This window comes from Lytechinus variegatus, chromosome 7, assembly GCF_018143015.1.
Source record: "Lytechinus variegatus isolate NC3 chromosome 7, Lvar_3.0, whole genome shotgun sequence".
Classification (NCBI taxonomy): Eukaryota; Metazoa; Echinodermata; class Echinoidea; order Temnopleuroida; family Toxopneustidae; genus Lytechinus; species Lytechinus variegatus.
The window spans coordinates 26,553,719-26,573,287 of record NC_054746.1 but is presented as its reverse complement, the minus strand read 5'-3'; the positions used below and the strand labels follow the sequence as shown (position 1 = coordinate 26,573,287).

At 34.0% G+C, this 19,569-nt stretch overlaps 1 protein-coding gene across 1 annotated transcript in view; it reads right to left on the bottom strand.

Annotated features, from left to right (window-relative positions):
• Window positions 1-2,308: 2,308 nt before the first annotated feature.
• Window positions 2,309-19,569, bottom strand: part of LOC121418874 (NAD-dependent protein deacetylase sirtuin-2-like) — a 29,293-nt gene continuing 12,032 nt past the window's right edge. Inside the window, exons 2-13 of the mRNA XM_041613061.1 lie at window positions 16,138-16,275; window positions 15,409-15,450; window positions 14,215-14,321; window positions 12,320-12,445; window positions 11,731-11,854; window positions 11,009-11,071; window positions 10,278-10,333; window positions 6,970-7,046; window positions 6,240-6,291; window positions 4,852-4,919; window positions 4,237-4,303; window positions 2,309-2,776 (exon numbers count right to left, since the gene is read on the bottom strand). Coding sequence (XP_041468995.1) covers window positions 2,492-2,776; window positions 4,237-4,303; window positions 4,852-4,919; window positions 6,240-6,291; window positions 6,970-7,046; window positions 10,278-10,333; window positions 11,009-11,071; window positions 11,731-11,854; window positions 12,320-12,445; window positions 14,215-14,321; window positions 15,409-15,450; window positions 16,138-16,275 — 1,205 coding nt within the window. The 3' untranslated portion in view covers window positions 2,309-2,491. The remainder of the gene's footprint in view (window positions 2,777-4,236; window positions 4,304-4,851; window positions 4,920-6,239; window positions 6,292-6,969; window positions 7,047-10,277; window positions 10,334-11,008; window positions 11,072-11,730; window positions 11,855-12,319; window positions 12,446-14,214; window positions 14,322-15,408; window positions 15,451-16,137; window positions 16,276-19,569) is intronic.

Genomic DNA, 19,569 nt, shown 5'->3' with positions numbered 1-19,569 from the left:
CTTGTTTGGATGGCACAAAATAGCATTCATAAGTGCACATAGTACGTAATACATAATACATAAAACATAATACATACATAATCATAAAAATACATCCATATAGCATAAGACAGGACAGGAAAGAAGGAGGAAAGAAACAGAGAGGGAGAGGCTATGATTATTTATCAAGAGAAAGGGGTTGCTCAGTGTAAAGTAAGTGTCGTTTGTAATTAAAGTTGAAAAGTTTACATGACCGTAAAATATCAGTAATTCAACAACTTTGGGGGAATGAGCATATGTACCTCACAAAACCAATAATTTCAGCACAAAGCGCTTCCATTTTTTCCTTTTCATCTTTTCTTTTCTTCTTCTCCCCCCCCCCCCCCCATAATACAATAAATTGTATCAAAATAACAGTAACATAATCAAAATAATCTCATTGACAATGTCAAATGTCTACTTTAATTTGTGTATAAATTTTTATTCCATATACATGTATATATCTCGCATTAAATTCAATAACATTTAACAGTTACAAAAATATACATATAAAACACATGTTTTACATGTTGAACATAATGACATGTCAACCATAAACAAGGCCCATTGCCAACTGAGAAATATAACGGCAAATCTACAGATGGGCAGCAACTTTTGCTGCTTAAAAACTGCTTTAGGAGAATCTAATAACATTGATACAGCAAATATCTTTTCAACACATGATTAAACTTGAGGATGAGTTTAAAAGTGTAAATAATTTACCCCAAAAATATAAGGTGATCAGGAGGACATTGATGACGACAAAGAAAGCTTCATTTTCGAGTAAAAAAAAGAAAGAAAACAAACAAAACTAGTTCCATACGTTTACATAACAATACCATGGGAATGATTGAAAAAGGCAAATTAATGTGTCAAATCTTAATATGTTGGTGGCGAATAATCATGGATAGATAGAGAAATGGAAATATCAAGATTTTGAAATGCAATCAAGATATCAAGAACTGAATTCTGTGGTACTCCTTGCATTGTAGAATGTTCCCCACTGCTTGTTATGAAGGAAAGGCTATCCAATGGAAACTACCATGGTTGAGATGTTCAACAGCTAATCAGAATAATTCATTTCAGGAAAATTGCCATTGCATGGCGAAGTTACTACAAAAGTAACTTTTATGCAATGGGCCCCTGGTGATTCTGGTCAATAAAATGTTCTGGTATATTTTGATTTTCATGAAATTGTTCAGGGCTTCATATTTACACTATATCAATCATCCCATGACAAAAACCTAAGTGCTTGATTGCAGGTCTCATTTGATTACATTGAGCATTACATATAATCAGCTGCTGTACAATTTAAATCACAATGCTTTTCGTTATAAAGACCTGGGACCCGTTTCTCAACACATGGAAAAGTTAGTCATATCTTTATACACCAACCACGGAGTTAGTTCCAATCTTACTAAACCTGTTTCTCAAAAATCTTCTTGACTAAAATACCTTGATATCAATACTATCGGTAAAAAGAGCAGACGAGATGTAGCCTTAGTCACAAAATATCATAATTTAAAAAAGATAAATTATGACAAATTTGCAAATATTGTGACGAATTGAGAAATAAATCTTTTCAAAATAATAGCACAGGTGAATTATGCATCATACATACTTAAGACCATGAAGACTAGAGCATTCAATAGCAGAGAAAATTAAATTATGAATAATTCATTTCATGACTAAAAAAATCACTTGTGGATGTTGAGATAGGTACCCCGGGATATCCCATTTTAATAGTTTACAAAAGTAAACCGTAACGGTTTTCTTTGTAAAATAATGATAATTATACAGTCTCTTATGATTCCAAACATTATCAAAATATAGTTAAACGAAACATTTTCCATCATTAATACCAAAATATAATGATATTTGACAAATTATATGCATACATTAGAGATAGAATTTATCCAACTCTTAATAGGGAAATGAAAACAACAAGTACGAGTTCAGTTACGGATGGCCTGACATGGTAGAAACTTTATCGATTAAATCATGTTACTATTTTAAAATAAATAGTTTTGTGACATTTTACCAACAGTTTCTATAGTTTCTTTGTATTACAATATCATTAAATGCATTATCCCACTTGTTTTGTGATGTAATTTCAACCCCTATGATTGATTACGTAAGATTATAATGTTCAAATTTCTAGGCACTTTTGCATGTCATAGTCTACCCACGTGATACCACTACCTCATTAAGAAAGAAGTTATGACAGGTTCAGAGGTGTCATAAACATTTAGTGAGGTTGTTGTACCTGATCTTGGTAAAGAGGGCTTCGTGAAACGGTTAGCGGACAAGTAGCTGACTATCTATGATTTAGTCAAGAAGTTATGACTTACGACGGTGTTGAGAAATGGGCCTCTGGGGCCTGCAACCAACACAAAGCTTAACAATCACTGTAGAACTTCTTTTTTTTTAAAGATTGATTGCATTGACTGAAATGGACAATTAATTGTGAAAATCAACAATAAGAGTAATTGCCAACATTTGCAGTTTTGGGTTTCTGGTCCTTTGTTGGTGATGCCGAAGACTTCTTAGATGGAGATGATGTTTTGGGTTTCTGTTCACTTGTTGGTGATGCCGAAGACTTCTTAGATGGAGATGATGTTTTAGGGGTTTTATCTTTTGCTGCCGAAGGAGTTTTGGCTGTTGAAGACGATGCATGGTCATTGTTTTTCTTGACAGATTTGCCTTGTTTTTTCTGTTTTTGTGCTTCACCCTCTTTGACAAGAGCTGCAAAATCTTTCTGCAATACCAAGGTTGAAAAGATAAAGCCGGTACAGAATTGATCTTACAACTTGCCAAGAAATGAATGGAAGAGATGGTTCCTGTGGGCTATGAGGGCTCAACCTATGCCTGCTAGTGCAAAGCCAGGAGGTAGCAGCATTTACAATGAATCGATTGACAACTGAACTTTAAATTGCCCATAAGGTTTTGGACAAAGAACATCTGGTTCCAGAAGACAGTGGTTTTACCTGGTGGGTGTTTCATAAAGCTGTTCGTAAGTTAAGAGCAACTTTAAGAACGACTGGTGATCCTTTCTTGTGATAAATGGTAGACACTACAATGTACATTGGCAATGGTTTAGCGCGTAAGAAAGGTTTACCAGTCGTTCTTAAAGTTGCTCTTAACTTACGAACAGCTTTATGAAACGGCCTCCAGGACTTTATGTTTTCACATGTTCAGAACAAAGTGGATCTATGTCAAGAAAGAAGGCAGTACCTGCCCATAGAAGATTTAAATCCATCATATTAAATGAAATTGCTTCCCAGGGAATATTCGTATTGTAAACTATCCACAACAATATTCATGCACATATTGATGAGTGAGAGGGAGAAATGCAAATTACCGAGCAGAAATCCAGGCAGTACACCAATCTTGGTATCTAATCATAATAAACAACACATGCTGAAACCCTTAATGACTATATTCTAACTCATTTAATTCGAATCCATCTCTGCATACATTAATTAGGTTTGAGCATACAAAGTATCATTAACCCTTTGAACCCTGAATTATTAGGGGCAGCGGTGACCCATACCCTGAATTATTTGCACATATCAAACACATTCACAAATTCCCATGATTTGAGCCCCACTGGCTTCTTCCCCCCCCCCCCCCCGCTAGTACTCAGGCCGGCCCGGCTGAAGTATATGCATGTTCACTGGTAGATTGGTATTCCGACCTATCAGGTTCAAAGGGGCAAGATGCATGGAACCGAGCAAAAAATTGAAAGTCATGATAGGGTCGATCAACCAACCCCTTTATGAAAGACTGTGATTTTGGCACCTGATCAAAAGTCAGAACCTACGGGAATCCTGCTAGCACCAAGATGGTGGTGGGGGGGGGGGGGTCAATGGGAAAGTAGGAAAAGCTGCTGTGAATGACACACAAGCTCTTTAACATATATTGCTATGAAGGTGGTATATTTCATGGCAACACTCTCTCATTCCCCAGTTTTGGATATATGCGATGTACAGCTTCTTGAGGAATTCCTGCCTGAAAAGGTGCAGCTCAACCTCTTGGTCAAGTGCATCTGTAACCCTCAAGATCGAATTGTATGTTATATAGGTAACCTAACAATATCACATGTTTACCAAAGTTTACTCCAATGGGTTGCACTGATAGACAGATTCATATTTACCCCTGCATTTGGAATAAATTTGACTTGGCTCAAAGAGATAAATCAACAAAGTTGAGACCCACCTTCCAACCGATTAGATCAGCAAGTTTCTCACATCCTTCATCACTTGAGCCGATGTAGGCTACATCTCTGTAAGACAGAAAACACATTTACATGATTCAATAATCAAGGAGATCGTAAAACTGGAAGAGTAATAGGATTTTCACAATAGGCATCTATGTTCTAAATCCATGAAAGCATTAATGAATCTATAAAGCTTCCAGAAATATAGAACACAAATGCGATAAGAATATGCCTTCTAATTGCCATATATAAAATGTTCTAAATCCATGAAAGCATTAATGAATCTATAAAGCTTCCAGAAATATAGAACACAAATGCGATAAGAATATGCCTTCTAATTGCCATATATAAAATTCATATTGCTCTAGATAGTCCTAAGGGAAGTTGTTCTTTCAAATTATACAATTATTAATTTTTAACATAAGTGATTCCTTTTTAATCATATTGTGAACTCATTAGTCTTTATCAAGACCTTACCAACTCTATAATTAGTATATTTGACTACATCAATCATATACCCTCATTTTCCTAGACTTTTTTCCTCCAAAATTAAAATTGATTTTCCAACTCATCTTGTTACATGATGAATGTTACTATTATCAGCAGGAATATACCTATACTTGTCATCGGAGTCAAAGTCCATACCCGATGAAAAACCAGACACCATCATCATTGGATCAACCTGAGAAAAGAAATATATAAAACAAGATCAATTTTATCAACCTTGTGAGTTTATTTGTACTTGTAATATGAAATCAGTAGCAACTCAATAAGCATTAGCCTCTGCACAACTAACTCTGTCCCTGAGTCTTTACCAAGAATGCACAATGTTGATTGTATAGTCTTATAATATACTTGATATCCACTTGAAATGATGGTAACCTATCTGCAACTTTTCTGCTGCAACACTCCTCAAAACAGATCTTGAGAGGACAGACACCCTAAAGAATATATTTCAGTTGATCAAATGACCAAGTGGCCACCCTATGATGATCCAATACTGAAGTGTACAGACCTTTGAAATGACATTCTTCTGTTAGAATTCTAAAATTTTACCTTCTTCTTCCTCTTTGTAATAATGTGTGAGTTCTACATTACTGTTTTAATATTTTACTAGGCAGTAGTATGTTATTGCATTCAGTATGTGATATATGTGTACTTTTTAATAATGTAAATAATACCAATGTTATGAAACTGTACACATTGTATATCCATATGCAATTCAGTCTTTGTAACTGCGTTGCATATATAATAAATATACCGTACCATAGGGGTTTTTTTACTTTTTTTTTACTAAACTTAAAATGAATCAAACCACGGAAAAACTCATCAAAATCTGATCTAGAATAAGAGTTATATATTGTTAAGGTTTCACTAACTGCACAAAGTTATTTGCACAAATCAGTTAGTATGCAAATGAAGGAGCCTATGTTACTTATTCATTATTTCTTTTTAATTTTATCATACAGGATTAGTCATTAAAAGGTTTCTCACTGGTAAGATACCCACATCTCACCATTGCACACAATTCATTACATGGCTATCACCATTTTGTATACAGATGAAATCCGCATATTGTTTGTTTACAAATTACCATAGGAGTGAGGTATTACTTTTTGTCACAAACAAGTACAAGATATTTTGTTTGTAGCCATCATTTGTACAATGATCATAAGGCAATAATTGTAATCTACTTAATGATTAAACCTGGAGCAGAGGACCAATATCAATAGTTAAATTGATTCTAGCTCTTTGTTTATGTTTATTGCTGCCTCAATGTGATCCTTGGATTGTCAGTTTTCAAACGTCTGAGAGTGATTTAGGTTCACTTGTAGAAGGGACGAACGCAAAGAACACATAGGATGTGATTTTATTCTCTTCATATTTTGAAGTCTTATGCAAGTAAAAAAAAAATGAAATTGATGTCATTTCAGGGTTTAGGTGCTGATTTGTGTCTGAACAAATCTTATGATTACAGTCATGGCAATTCAAACATTCTTACCTGTCCAGTTTTCTCCATGTTGATCAGTAATCTGGGAGTGGTTTCTGGCACTCTTAAAATACAAAATGGAGATAAAGATATTAATGATAATGAAGTAAACCACTCGAATTCAGTACTTTAAAAGAAAATAATATTAGGTTCTTAATCCTGAAACTCAGTCACTAAAACAAAGAAAAGATTAATAAAATATCATCCTTACGATATAATGGTCAAATACTGAGAAACGTTTTATTATCAACAAAAATTCAATTTGTCGTTGGAAATTAGCTAATGACACATCTTGTATGTTCTGTGAAGCAGAATAAACTTTTGTTCATATTATGTTAGAATGTAATCCTGTTGCCAATTTTGGATAAAGATTAAGAATTCTTTAATTTAATTTTTCAATTTTTACACATGCATTTTGACCACTTTAAAAATAAGATATTTCTGTATGAGATAGAGGTGATGTACATACATAAATTAAAGTTCTCTGTCATATTCCATTCAAGGGTTTGAACCTTTGACCTTATGACCTCAAAATAAATAGGCTTCCTGGGATCCATGCTAGTATCAACATTCAATCAACATTTAATTCCTTATTAATTATGCTCACTTTTGTTAAATCTTTTATGGGGTTAGGATGTGTAATTGTTGCCAGCTTGAGGAGTGTAAGCACAGTTAAGAATTAAGTAGATCATGGGAAAGTATTTTTTACATTAATTGGAGAGTTGTGGATGTGACGACATACTTATCAACCAAGGATGCAAAAGGCTGGACGACAAGTGAAGTACCCATCACGATAAGGAGATCACATTGTGGAAAGTCCTATGCAAAGAAACAAATCATATCAAAATATTATTCAATCACCACACACATGCCAACCCTACCCAAAAAAAAGCCAAGAACATTGCAGCTATATACATATTTAGCACTTTTTTTATGATGTATACGAATGTAAATCAATGACTTTACTGGTTTGCAGAGCAAACCTTGAAACTATATTTTGTAATTTGTCGATTTTTGCTCCTTGTATTTTTCAAGTTCGATTTTGTCACTTTCGTGCTACCATGAAGATTTTGTTTATCTTGCCGATTATTCTGCTCTAGATATGATGTGTAAAATTTAGATGCCATTTTGATTTTGTCAAGGACTGACGTTCGAGGGACGAAAGTCTCTTAATTTGTATCAAGTTGGCCAGGAAATGCCGCCCAAGAAGTAAGTTTGATGATTAAAATACTATACATTATATAAGTAATAAGATATAAAGATAATTTCCAGAGTATTAAGAAAAAGTACGTTTAAGATAGTGTAGAGATTCTTGAACTGTAATAAACACGTGCGGCGTGTAATAAACGCTCGCAGTATGCGTGTCTGTGTAATGTACAGTAAATGGATGTGAAATGAACTTGAGTTGCGGTGCGCACTCGATTCGGCAAGGTAGTTGTACTTTATGAGCCGAAGTGTGAAGTTTTAAGAGTATATTTGAACGTTATAAAGACATAAGCTTGATAGATTAATTCAGGAAAAGTAATATGAGAGTTGTATGAATATTTGAGTTTTTGAAGGGAACAAATGTTGAATTTAGCGGCGTGATGACGTCATAGGCGAGATTCGTTAGGGCAGGCATATGGGCGTGGTCTCATGTATTGATTGACGTTTGTTTTCGTTTTAATTCTACCAAAGATAGGTGAGGTGTATAAAGGCACATTTAAAAGGTTGTACAATGACAGTTTGAGTAATTATCCGATTTTTAGGAACTTTTAATTCAGTAGTTTTGTCAAACAAACGAAGCTTTAATTTATGCAAGGTCACCCGTTGCCTTTCTTTTGTGTTTTTAATATTAGTTTGCAAACGCTAGCTAAGAAGGATGCCTGTTAAGTTGAGAATATATATTAAATGTTTTTAAAGGGTTTCTTATAAATTTAGTCGGGCTTAACTATTTATCTGGTTAATAAAACTTTTTGGCAAGTTATCATTAGGCTCATTCATGATATAACTGAAATTAATAACGGATATATTTGTTTGTTAATTGTGTTATTTAATAGTAAGTTAAGAAATATGATATTGTAAACGGAAAGCTGATTTATTGGAAATTTATGAAGCATTTGACTAAGACTTAATGCAAATACATATGCAAATGAGGTTTATTTCTGGTCTCTTTTCAAGACGTTTTAAAGATTATGTGGATTAATTATAAACCGTTTTTTCTTATATAGATGAGGTTTTAGTATTTGTTTACATCATCCATTATATACAGATGAATATTTATATTTATATTTCAAGTTGTTTTAAAGAAGAAAAGAAGTATTTCTGGTATGTAATGACAACAGATAATTCTTTGTGTCAAATCATTGGACATATGTTTATGATGCTTTTCCGTTTTCTGTCTTTACAGATTGAATAAAATAAGGTAGTGAGCCTGCCTGACAATACAGTTTAAAGCGGCCTTTTCTGGTGTCTGTTATCTCTGAGTCTTCGACGATCCATTTACCAATATCTTTCTTCCTTCTTTTGGGCATAATATTGCTATATTTGGGTGAGCTATATAAACTTCTATATATACTATGAGCTATATATACAATCTTCTTATACTGAAAATAGTGCAGCTTATTTCTGGGACAATTAGAAGCGCTCACTTAATGCATGCAATCAGTTTATTGTCAAGCAATAGCTTCCTTGTGACATAAATGATAGATGCTCTGCATTTGGAGATGACAAACATTGGCTGTGTACAGTAAACCTCAGTCTATATATCACAAAATTGCAGTATTCTGATGCGTATATGGAAGGATCTTGAAAAGAATGATATTGGTAATAGTATCGTAATCGTAGGGGAAGGCGGGGTAAGTTGTGACACTTTTTGCATTTTGCATGTTAGAATTGATATGACTAGTACTATTGTAGAAATAAGTACCTTGCCTTTAAATTTTATCATTGGGAAATGTTTTTCACCTACATATAACTTTCTACCCCCACACTGAAAGTCATCGTGACCGTTGAAAAAACCGATGTCAAATGGCTCATCTTGCCCCATATATGGGGTAAGTTGTGCCACCGTCTGGGGTAAGTTGAGCCACAAAAACTACGTACAAAATGTATGGGGGAGAACCAGCATGTCAATTTTTTGTTTGAAGTCTTTTCACTTGCTAATTCTCTATACATACTAACATCCTTTAAAAGGAAAAGAGCAGTCATGTAAATTTGCTCCTTTCAGCCTGCATTTCAATCGATTTTTATGGTTTGTTTGTTTTTTAAGATACATTACCATAAGAATTACCATGGCTCAACTTGCCCCATGCTGTTTGGCTCAACTTACCCCAGTCCGAACTTAGTGCGATAATTTTGTATCCACACATTTATTATGCATCCATCATATAAAAGACTATGACAAAAATGAAGATCCATACCTGGACCAACAATGTTGTTATCATGTCTTTACTATATTTAAAGATGTGTGTGTGTGAATAAAGTACTTATTTATTTCACACTCTTTTTTACTTTTTTGGCTGAAATTCATACTTTTCCCTCTAAAAAACTACTTTTTGTTTCAAAGTGGAAAACAATGTAGTGGGTTTAGGGGTTATTCTATGGGTCATCAATACATGACACCACCACAATGTCTGACTCATTCATTATTGGCCTGGGGGTGGTGGCTCGATCAACTTGCCCCTATGCTCAACTTACCCCGCCTTCCCCTATATATATATGTATATGAACAGGGAAAAAATTAGTGGTCTTAGGGTACATGTAGGCAATTTTTTTTTCTTCTTCCCATGCAAACTTTGTTTCAATGTGCTAAAGAGATATATTGGTCAGGGGTGCATATATCAAAACTTATTACTTTTATGATTTAAAAAAAAATCATGCACTGTAATTTGTATAAAGCTCTATTACTTTATCCCTCTGAGTGTGAATTTGAATTTAACTGGAAAAGTTCAAATACACTCCACAGACATCAAAACACATAAACTAAGAGGAAGGGCTTCACCAAAGAAAAATACATCTGGCAGAGAAATGAGGAAGAATTGTGCCTTGTAAACCTATCTACAAACTAACCTCAGACACCAAACGAGGGAAAAGATGAGGAAGTGATTCACCAAAGAATACCACATCTGGAAAAGAAAAATATAGAAGAAATGTGAATTATATTCTGATTCACATTCAACAAGTTTCTGAGATTCTATGTGAATGTACATGTATTTTTATTGCATACATGTATATGTATTTTTTAAATGGAATGAATGTGAACAAAGGGGGATAGGTAGCAAATAACAGTGCAAAGAGGTTAAATTCATTTCATCGGTTTACCATATTCAACTAACGATTAAATAATAGCAAATAAGAGAGATTAAATAATAGCAAATAAGAGAAGATAATAATAATAATGTAATTTTTATATAGTGCATTTCAGATCTGTTAGGACTCTCAATGTACTTTACAGAAATAGTATTATACAATAAGACATTACTTACAATAACACTTATACAACATCACCATTAATCAATTACATATGGCAATCAATTACATATACATATAAGATCTGTTGATACCATACAATTTCTATGATGTGCATATCTCCTGACCCACTAAAGCACTGTCTTGATCCTTTCAAATATGCTCTAAAATAAAAAAAATGTTAAATCCCCACTTATTTATCTGCATTACTCCAGTCCCTATGATCTGTGATTAAAATAGATTACATTTGGATATGATGATTTTGGAATAAAAATAAATGCAATTAAACTACACACATACTATTTACTGAACCTCCAATATCACTAATTTACCTGGTTTGATGACTCCTTCATCACATTTTGCACATTTTGGAATTAAATCAGCCATGATTTTTTCTGTAAAGCAACCAAATCGGAGAGAAATCAATATTTATCAACAAAGACAACACAACTGAAGGTCAACAAGAATTAGTGTAATATGATCTACTCTAATGGACAACCATTGAGGGAGCTCTCTGGAAGAGAGTGTTATAAAAATAATAAAATACGTTTTCATAGTACCAATTTTTTCATGTACATTTCATCAGAATCCCCAGTAACTAAAATAAAAGATGTAGCAGTAAAGTACTTCATTCATAGATTTACTGCTGAATTGTAATTTCATGCATAAATTAGCAAAATAAAATATGTGATAAAAGAAAAGGATTTAATGAAATTCAGTACTTCATAGACTAGATTGCAATAATATGCAGTTTTTCTTTATGCTCACACAATCTGCAGCCAAGACCTTAGGGAGCATAATTGTACATGGATGTACAGTGAATAATGGAAGTTTAAATGAAGCTAATCATTACTCTCTAAACTGGCAACATAGTGAAAACAATGAGATATCTACTTAGACATCAAGCTTATCAACTTCAATTGTTCATTTCTACTTTTTATATCCATATTCGATTCATTCAAATTTCACAAATTTTTTGAAAAATAATATTTGCCCATTTGAGGAGTGAGACTGGATCAATTCATAATTGAGAAAAGATGTGATGTTGGCTTACCTCTCATTAACTCTTCTGTGTACTCCTCATTACAGTTCAAGCAGTGACCGGTGTGATAGGATCCATGGGCCTCCATGATCTTTTCATCTGGTACACATGCTATTCGGTCCAGGGTATCAATGTTCTACAGACAACATAGAGAAGCAAGACATACAATGCAAATCAGGCAATATCCATCTTTACTATAAATTGAAACTCTATGGGATTCGTGTGCATCGATCACTTGGGCAATACCAGCATTTCAAGAGTTAATAACGATTTAAAATACACATAGGTTGACAAGTAAGCCTACTCACCCAATACAATTATCATATCCATGGAAATTCAACCAATATAATTTTGAGCTTTTAATACGAAAGAGAGAAAGAAAAAAAAGACCTACCTGAACATGAAAGAATTTCACAAATTGATCAAAAGAGAATAAAAGATGGTGTGAGGAGTAAGGTTCAATCAAATATAGATGCACATAATTTGAAAGACTTTTTTGCAATGTATTTCATGACTTTTTGACAGTAGGCAGAGAGACAAGAACTCTCTAAATTGAATCGGCATTATGCAAATTGAAATGAAAGGTACATGCTCTACACACCTGAGTGTAGTGTCTTAGCAAGATTCCCTTTTCATGAAGCAAACGGATGAAGAAGTGGCTTGGGGTTGGGAAGAACGCTCCTGGAAACAACTCTTTACTCAGGGTAAAGAAAGGTTCTGGATTCTCCTGAATAGAAAGAAACATAATGGAAAACGTAAGAAAGAAAAGTAATTGAAAGAAACGCAACAAACGCATGGACCCTGTTCTGACATTCCTTATGCATTCAATGACAAGACACACAAGGTAAAACAAAATAAAAACAGAAACAAAACTAAACAGATGGGTAAGGGTTAGGATGGGGCATGCAGATTATGACAGGCAAAAAGTATGGTAAACTTTGTCAAGTTTATGGAATTATTCATCGGAAGAGGATTATGACACAATGAACTTATTATATTGCTTTGTATGATACTAATTAATCTTATTATACCTGAAAAATATGTAATATAATACAAAAATTAATAAGTTGAATGAGATTAGGGTTGCAAAGGGCTGGAAATTTTTGAAAATTTCCATGGAAAGTTTCGGGAACTTTCATATTTTCACAAAAGGAGAAAAGAAAAATTTTAATACACAATTATAAAATGATATCCTCAAATATTATACTTTCCATTTGTATTTTAAAGTTTTCTTCATTCTTAACATTGCCAAGGATATAAAATATTCATCAAACTGTACATAAATACATTATAGTACATATATCCAGCAACATGATGGAGCAATGTACAAAATTAAGCTTTTCAAATCATCATGAAAAATAATAAAACTTAGTATTACACTATTTTTCTTTAAATGTTAAGGGGATTTTTTTATGTGAGAACCTGCCTTTATATAATACTAGTAACACTTTAATTAGAGAACATTGCCCCTTACATGAAGTCTGCACGCACAGACCCTTATTGAAACTTTGATCCACAAATGGGTCTTCACACAAGACTAGCACAAACTTTCTGTTGAACACAAGAACCTTCTGTACACAAGTCATTGGCAGAAACCTTCGGCTGCATATTCAGACCACTTTCCTTGAGTGAAGGGTTTGCAATAGTCTGCTGTGCAAAGCCTTCACTCGAGTTAAGGGTCTGAATGTACAGCCTACTCACAGCCTTATGTACTGAAGGCCCTCTCGCTCAGGAAACAGCAAGAATTTATGTGCTAGTCTTTGTGTGGAGACCCACCTGTTGATCAAATTTCAAGCAGGGTCTGAGCCTGCTGACTAGGTTTGCACAGCAGACTAATAATCCCACAAGCAGCTATGGCACTGGCTTGAGTCTTATAAATGGGAAAAATCAGGTCCAGGAACGAAAAATGTTACATTACTAATTTTATTTCTGAGATGCCCCCTCCACCCCCGAAAAAAGGGGCGGGGTTAAGAAAAAAACAATATTATGGCTGACCATCAAGCATCATCTGCCAGGGTAATCCTTTCAATTCCTGTATATAAATATCAGTAAATTGCAACTTTTTTTTGAATTCCCAACATTTCTTGAAAATTCCCGAAATTTGCCGAAAATTCCCAATAAATTCCGTTTATTCCCATGGAAAGTTTCCACCTTGAAAATTCCCGGGAATTTCGCAACCCTAAATGAGATAACAAAATAGATAATACCATAACAAAAGAAAAAAGGGGATATTATAAAGTATATATCTTCAGATGCAATTACATATACAAATGCAAGCTCTTAAAATTTTCACATCAAAATGATGGTTTATAAATCTTATTAACTCTTCATGCGTTGACTTTCCCCCCGTGTGTTACATTACTGTAGTAAGTTGTTGTGAACCCTTCTACGTGGTAATTATCTAGAGGGCTAAACATGTTTAAAGGTGTGTGTTGATATGAACCTTGAACCTTGAATGAAACACCAAAAAAAAAAGAGTTAAATTTTAAACTTTACCCTGAAGAAACCAATTTCAAAGATGACTTGTGGATTTGGGAAGTTGTATTTCTGCAGGTTGTCATACAAACCAGTACCTGGACTTCTGAAATCTGGAATTCCAGCAGCTTAAATGAGAAGAATTAATCAGTTCAACTTGAGAATGTCACTACAAATGATAAATAACTAAATATGGAATGAGGCTAATCAGCACTTTTAAATAAATGTATTCGAAACTAAACATTCATTTATTCATATTATATTATAATAGTGAACATATGCATGTATATGATAAATTCAATGGAAATTCATAAAATAATAATAATGATGATAATAATAATAAAAATAATAAATAAATATATAAATAAATAATAATGATATTTGTAGGATGCTTTATGTTTCAAAGTGCCTGGGTGTGCTGACTTACAATAACAAAGAATTTACATTATTAAAAAATATATATTACTAATGACAGAGATGAGTTTAAAGTATCAATTTGAATATTTCAACAGGATAATTTTGATTATGGGTTGTAAGTTTGTTCAAGAGGGTGGGAGGAAACACAAAACAAGTGGAGCGCCTCTGGCAGTCTCACCTGCATCACACAATTCAATATAGCAGCAGTGCTGACTTTGAAAACTACTATAACATAACTATTCACAAAAACACAATTCATATAATGACGATGTTCAATGACAATGAATGACAGTTGACCTTGATCATGCGACCTAAGACTTGTCAGTGATACTTTGTGCATACTTTGTGCAATGAGCACAAACTACTGATCTCTGTTCTTTACTTAAATAGGGAAATCACTAATTCAAACATAATGTGATCTATCTGAACAATTAAGTCTAGATAAGAGACACAAGATCAATCAGAGTTCAAAAAGTCCCTTTTAATATTTCTGAAAATCAGGACTATGACTGCTCCAGGGAAATGTTCCCAGTTGATAAGTGGAAGACCTTGTTAACAATGTGACATTAATCTTTTAAAGAGTCTACACAACAAATTGAGGAGGGTCTAGAAGTTATCATTCAAATGAGGAAAAAGGCAAATAAAATCACCTACATTTACCTTTTCAGATAGTGAGAGTACATGTACTGTATGATCATGTGATCAGTCATAAGTCATTTATCAGAATTATAAATAAATCATACATTTGTTTCTGTAAATGACCCAAAGTACATCCTGAAATCTACTGGTAGTACTTACATGTGGATATTCCAGCTCCACTCATGACAATCACATTTTTACCTATTTTTGATGAAAAAAAATGACAATAAAAATACATTCACACAATATTTTTGCCTTCTCCTCTTTTTTGTATCGTATATATATATTCTCAACATCTTACAGACATATTTATTATGGAAAAGATGCAGCTCTCTTTGTTTGTGCCAAGTTGTTTTATCATACCGTACCATGGCCGTACAAATTCATTTTCGCTGGGGGGCAGCACGCATAATCTCTTTTTTTTAACTAAAAAGCGAGCAAGGGAGCAAAGCGACCAAGCTTGTCATTGGGGAGAATTTGCAGCTTGTAAAATGAAATTGAAGGATTTTTGTGCATACATTTGGTTAATTTTGTGAAAATTTTCAGTAAAAAAATGTATGTTTCAAAATTGATAGGGGGCAATTTCCCCCTGCGTATGGCCACATAAAGTACAATATATGCAAGTCAACAAAAATGCAACCATAACAAATCATTTTTGTTTTAAGGGAACTATTAATGTAAGTAATTTCATTCATTTCTTGCCTCCTTTTATTATGTGAATATTTTGCTATCATATATTTCATGCTAACATATTGCATAGGATTTTTTTTTCTTCATTTTAATCATAAAGGAAATTATTATTCGAGAAAGTGATAACATGCCAACTTTCTTCTCATTCCTGATTCAAAATCTATGATCAAGGCAAAGATACTCAAATGAAGAACTCACATTTTCCTTCTTTGATAAAGTCCGCAACACCCTGAAGAGTGAGTTCTTTCAGCAGTTGTTCTGGTTTAGGCTTTTCTTCTTGGGCATCACTGCCCTCACCCAAGCTGAATCTTTGAAGGAAACTTCTCAAGCTTTCCACTGTAAACAAAAAAATTACAATTGCAGAGGAGTAAAAGATTAATCAATATACATTGGCAACAAAAGCAATGGAGTCTGTGGATCTAACATTCTTGCTACCATGTCATGCTGGGTGGAGACTGACCATCCCATAAATTAAATGGGCAAAGCCAACCTTGAACTTCCCCAACAACCCTGACCGACCACAGAGAAGTACATCAAATACTGAATATTATAAAAACATTTTGCTACCTACAGTACGTGCCAGGGTTTAGAACTACATCTTTGGAAGGTTTTGCACTGCAGTGAATACTGTGTGTATGCCCACTACAATAGATTACGTGTAGCTACCATTGGGGAGACAGCTGTGTGAATTTAATATTGGGTCTCCCAGATCCAGATAAGGGATTTATTGGTGCTGGTCCCAACTCCTGATGTGTCTGGTTAAAAATTATAAGAGAGGTCGGACTTTATATAGATCTAGCTACATGTGGTCTATGCCTTCAATAATTTTTACAGAACAAACTACGAAGTCAAAGTTTGCACATCTGGGTCATTCTCAGAAAAATGAACCAATTGATGGGGGGGGGGGGAAATAAGTGGAATGCCTCTGGCCGTCTCACCTGCATCACGCGGTTCAATATAGCAGCAGTGCTGACTTTGAATACTACTCTAACTCGCACAAGATGTTCAGTGATACATGGTTACTCTTATGTCCACTTTTTATGAACTAGACCAATAAACTTACAGAGATATGATGGTTATTCAACAAACAAGTGGAATGCCTCTGGCCGTCTCACCTGCATCACGCGTTTCAATATAGCAGCAGTGCTGACTTTGAATACTACTCTAACTCGCACAAGATGTTCAGTGATGGTTACTCTTATGTCCACTTTTTATGAACTAGACAAATAAACTTACAGAGATATGATGGTTATTCAACAAAAAACCCCAACATGGCCAAAGTTCATTGACTTTACATGACCTTTGACCTTGATCATGTGACCTGAAACTCGAACAGGATGTTCAGTGATACCTGATTACTCTTATGTACAAGTTTCATGAATCAGATCCATAAACTTTCAAAGTTATGATGGTAATTCAACAGATACACCCGATTCGGCCAAAGTTCATTGACCTTTTACCTTGGTCATGTGACCTGAAATGCGCACAGGATGTTCAGTGATACTTGATTACTCTAATGTCCAAGTTTAATGAACTAGACCAATAAACTTTCAAAGTTATGATGGTAATTCAACAGATACCCCCGATTCGGCCAAAGTTCATTGACCCTAAATGACCCTTGACCTTAATCATGAGACCTGAAACTTGCACAAAATTTTCAGTGATGCTTGATTACTATTATGTCCAAGTTTCATGAATCAGATCCATAAACTTTCAAAGTTATGATGGGAATTCAACAGATATCCCCAATTCGGCCAAAGTTCATTGACCCTAAATGACCTTTGACCTTGGTCATGTGACGTGAAACTCATGCAGGATGTTAAGTGATACTTGATTAATCTTATGTCCAAGTTTCATGAACTAGGTCCATATATTTTCTAAGTTATGATGACATTTCAAAAACTTAACCTCCGGTTTAAGATTTCGATGTTGATTCCTCCAACATGGTCTAAGTTCATTGACCCTAAATGACCTTTGACCTTGGTCATGTGACATGAAACTCTAATAGGATGTTCAGTAATACTTGATTAACCTTATGGCCAAGTTTTATTAACTAGGTCCATATACTTTCTAAGTTATGATGTCATTTCAAAAACTTAACCTCAGGTTAAGATTTGATGTTGACGCCGCCGCCGTCGGAAAAGCGGCGCCTATAGTCTCACTTTGCTTCGCAGGTGAGACAAAAATGAAGTCTACAGAATGGGTTGAAAGATGCATATTGTGAAAGTACATGTACCATGTATGAGAAAAGGGGCAAGTCGCTGTTGCGTCAATTTGAAGTATTGACCGGATTAAGTCGAGCACTGTATATCATCGTTACGTTATGTAATGTTTCTCGATTAAATCACTTTTGAAATGATTGAAATTGAAATGCACACAATTTAATTTTAGCGTGGTATCAATAATTTCATTTTCTGAAGCAAAAATGTTTGCAAGATGGAAAAACTATTCAATATTGTTTTCAGAAGCAGGACTTTACCAAATAACATATAACAAAAAGTACCATAAAAATCATTGCACATCTTCGTTCAGTTTAATGCTCATAATTTGAATGAGGCAACCTTAAAATAACTTTCATCCATCATGTCCATAACCTGAGATCCTTAGCAATGCATGACCAATGCTGGGAATCCAAAGATAGTTTACCATTAAATCCTCTCGATAGCATTTAACCTTGTCAATCTTCGTTACGGAAGTTAAAATCAAGTTACAAATTGAAATACTTTATATTTGTTAGCTTGGGAACATCCATATCAAGGTATTCGTCTACTTTTTTTTATTTATTAAAGATTAATGTGGAACGCATTGCTTAATCCCCCCCCCAAATGAAAAATGTTAAAAGCAGAACAGGAAGCGGACAACTGTCATTTTTGTTGTCGTTCTTGTTCAAAGTTGGAATGAGAAAACCGAATAATCAGGCCACAGAATTGCAGTTCATCTTAAAGGTTTCTGGCAATAAACAAAATATAACAATTGCAGTCCCGTAACCAGGATGAGTTCTCTGGGTTACAAGGAATCCCGCCGCTGGCCAATAGCCAAAAAAGATAGAGAAAAAAAAGAAGAGAATTAAAAAAGGACATGGGGAAATGAATAATAATAAAGTGAGGTCAATGAAACAAGAGGCTAAAAATTCACAAATACATAAATTTTTGATGAAATCTATATGATCTAATTGTTATTGGTTTTCATTATTTTGTTTCATTGAGATACGCAATTACGCATCCTGTTCGTGATTTAAAAAAAACTATGAATAGCCAAAATGTTTGATTATCGAAATACGTATAATAAATTCCAACAAACCATGAGTTTTTGAAATACCCCTTTTCATGTTTTCATGTCAGTAGGCCTATATCAATTATTTCAGCGCTTTTTCATGAGCATTAAAGGGGTCATCCAGGCTGAAAAATCTGATATGAACAGATAATAATCAGACAAACAAAATACTGCAAATATGATCAAAATCGAACAAGGAATAACAGCGTTATGCCATATGAAAGATATGCATTATTTTAGTGAAACAGTTTGGTCTATGCATATCTTCATGAATATTAAAAGAGTTGATTGATGGTGTACATACATATAATCCCCACTTGTTCTTTTGCATTCTCTTGCATGAAATTATTTTTTATT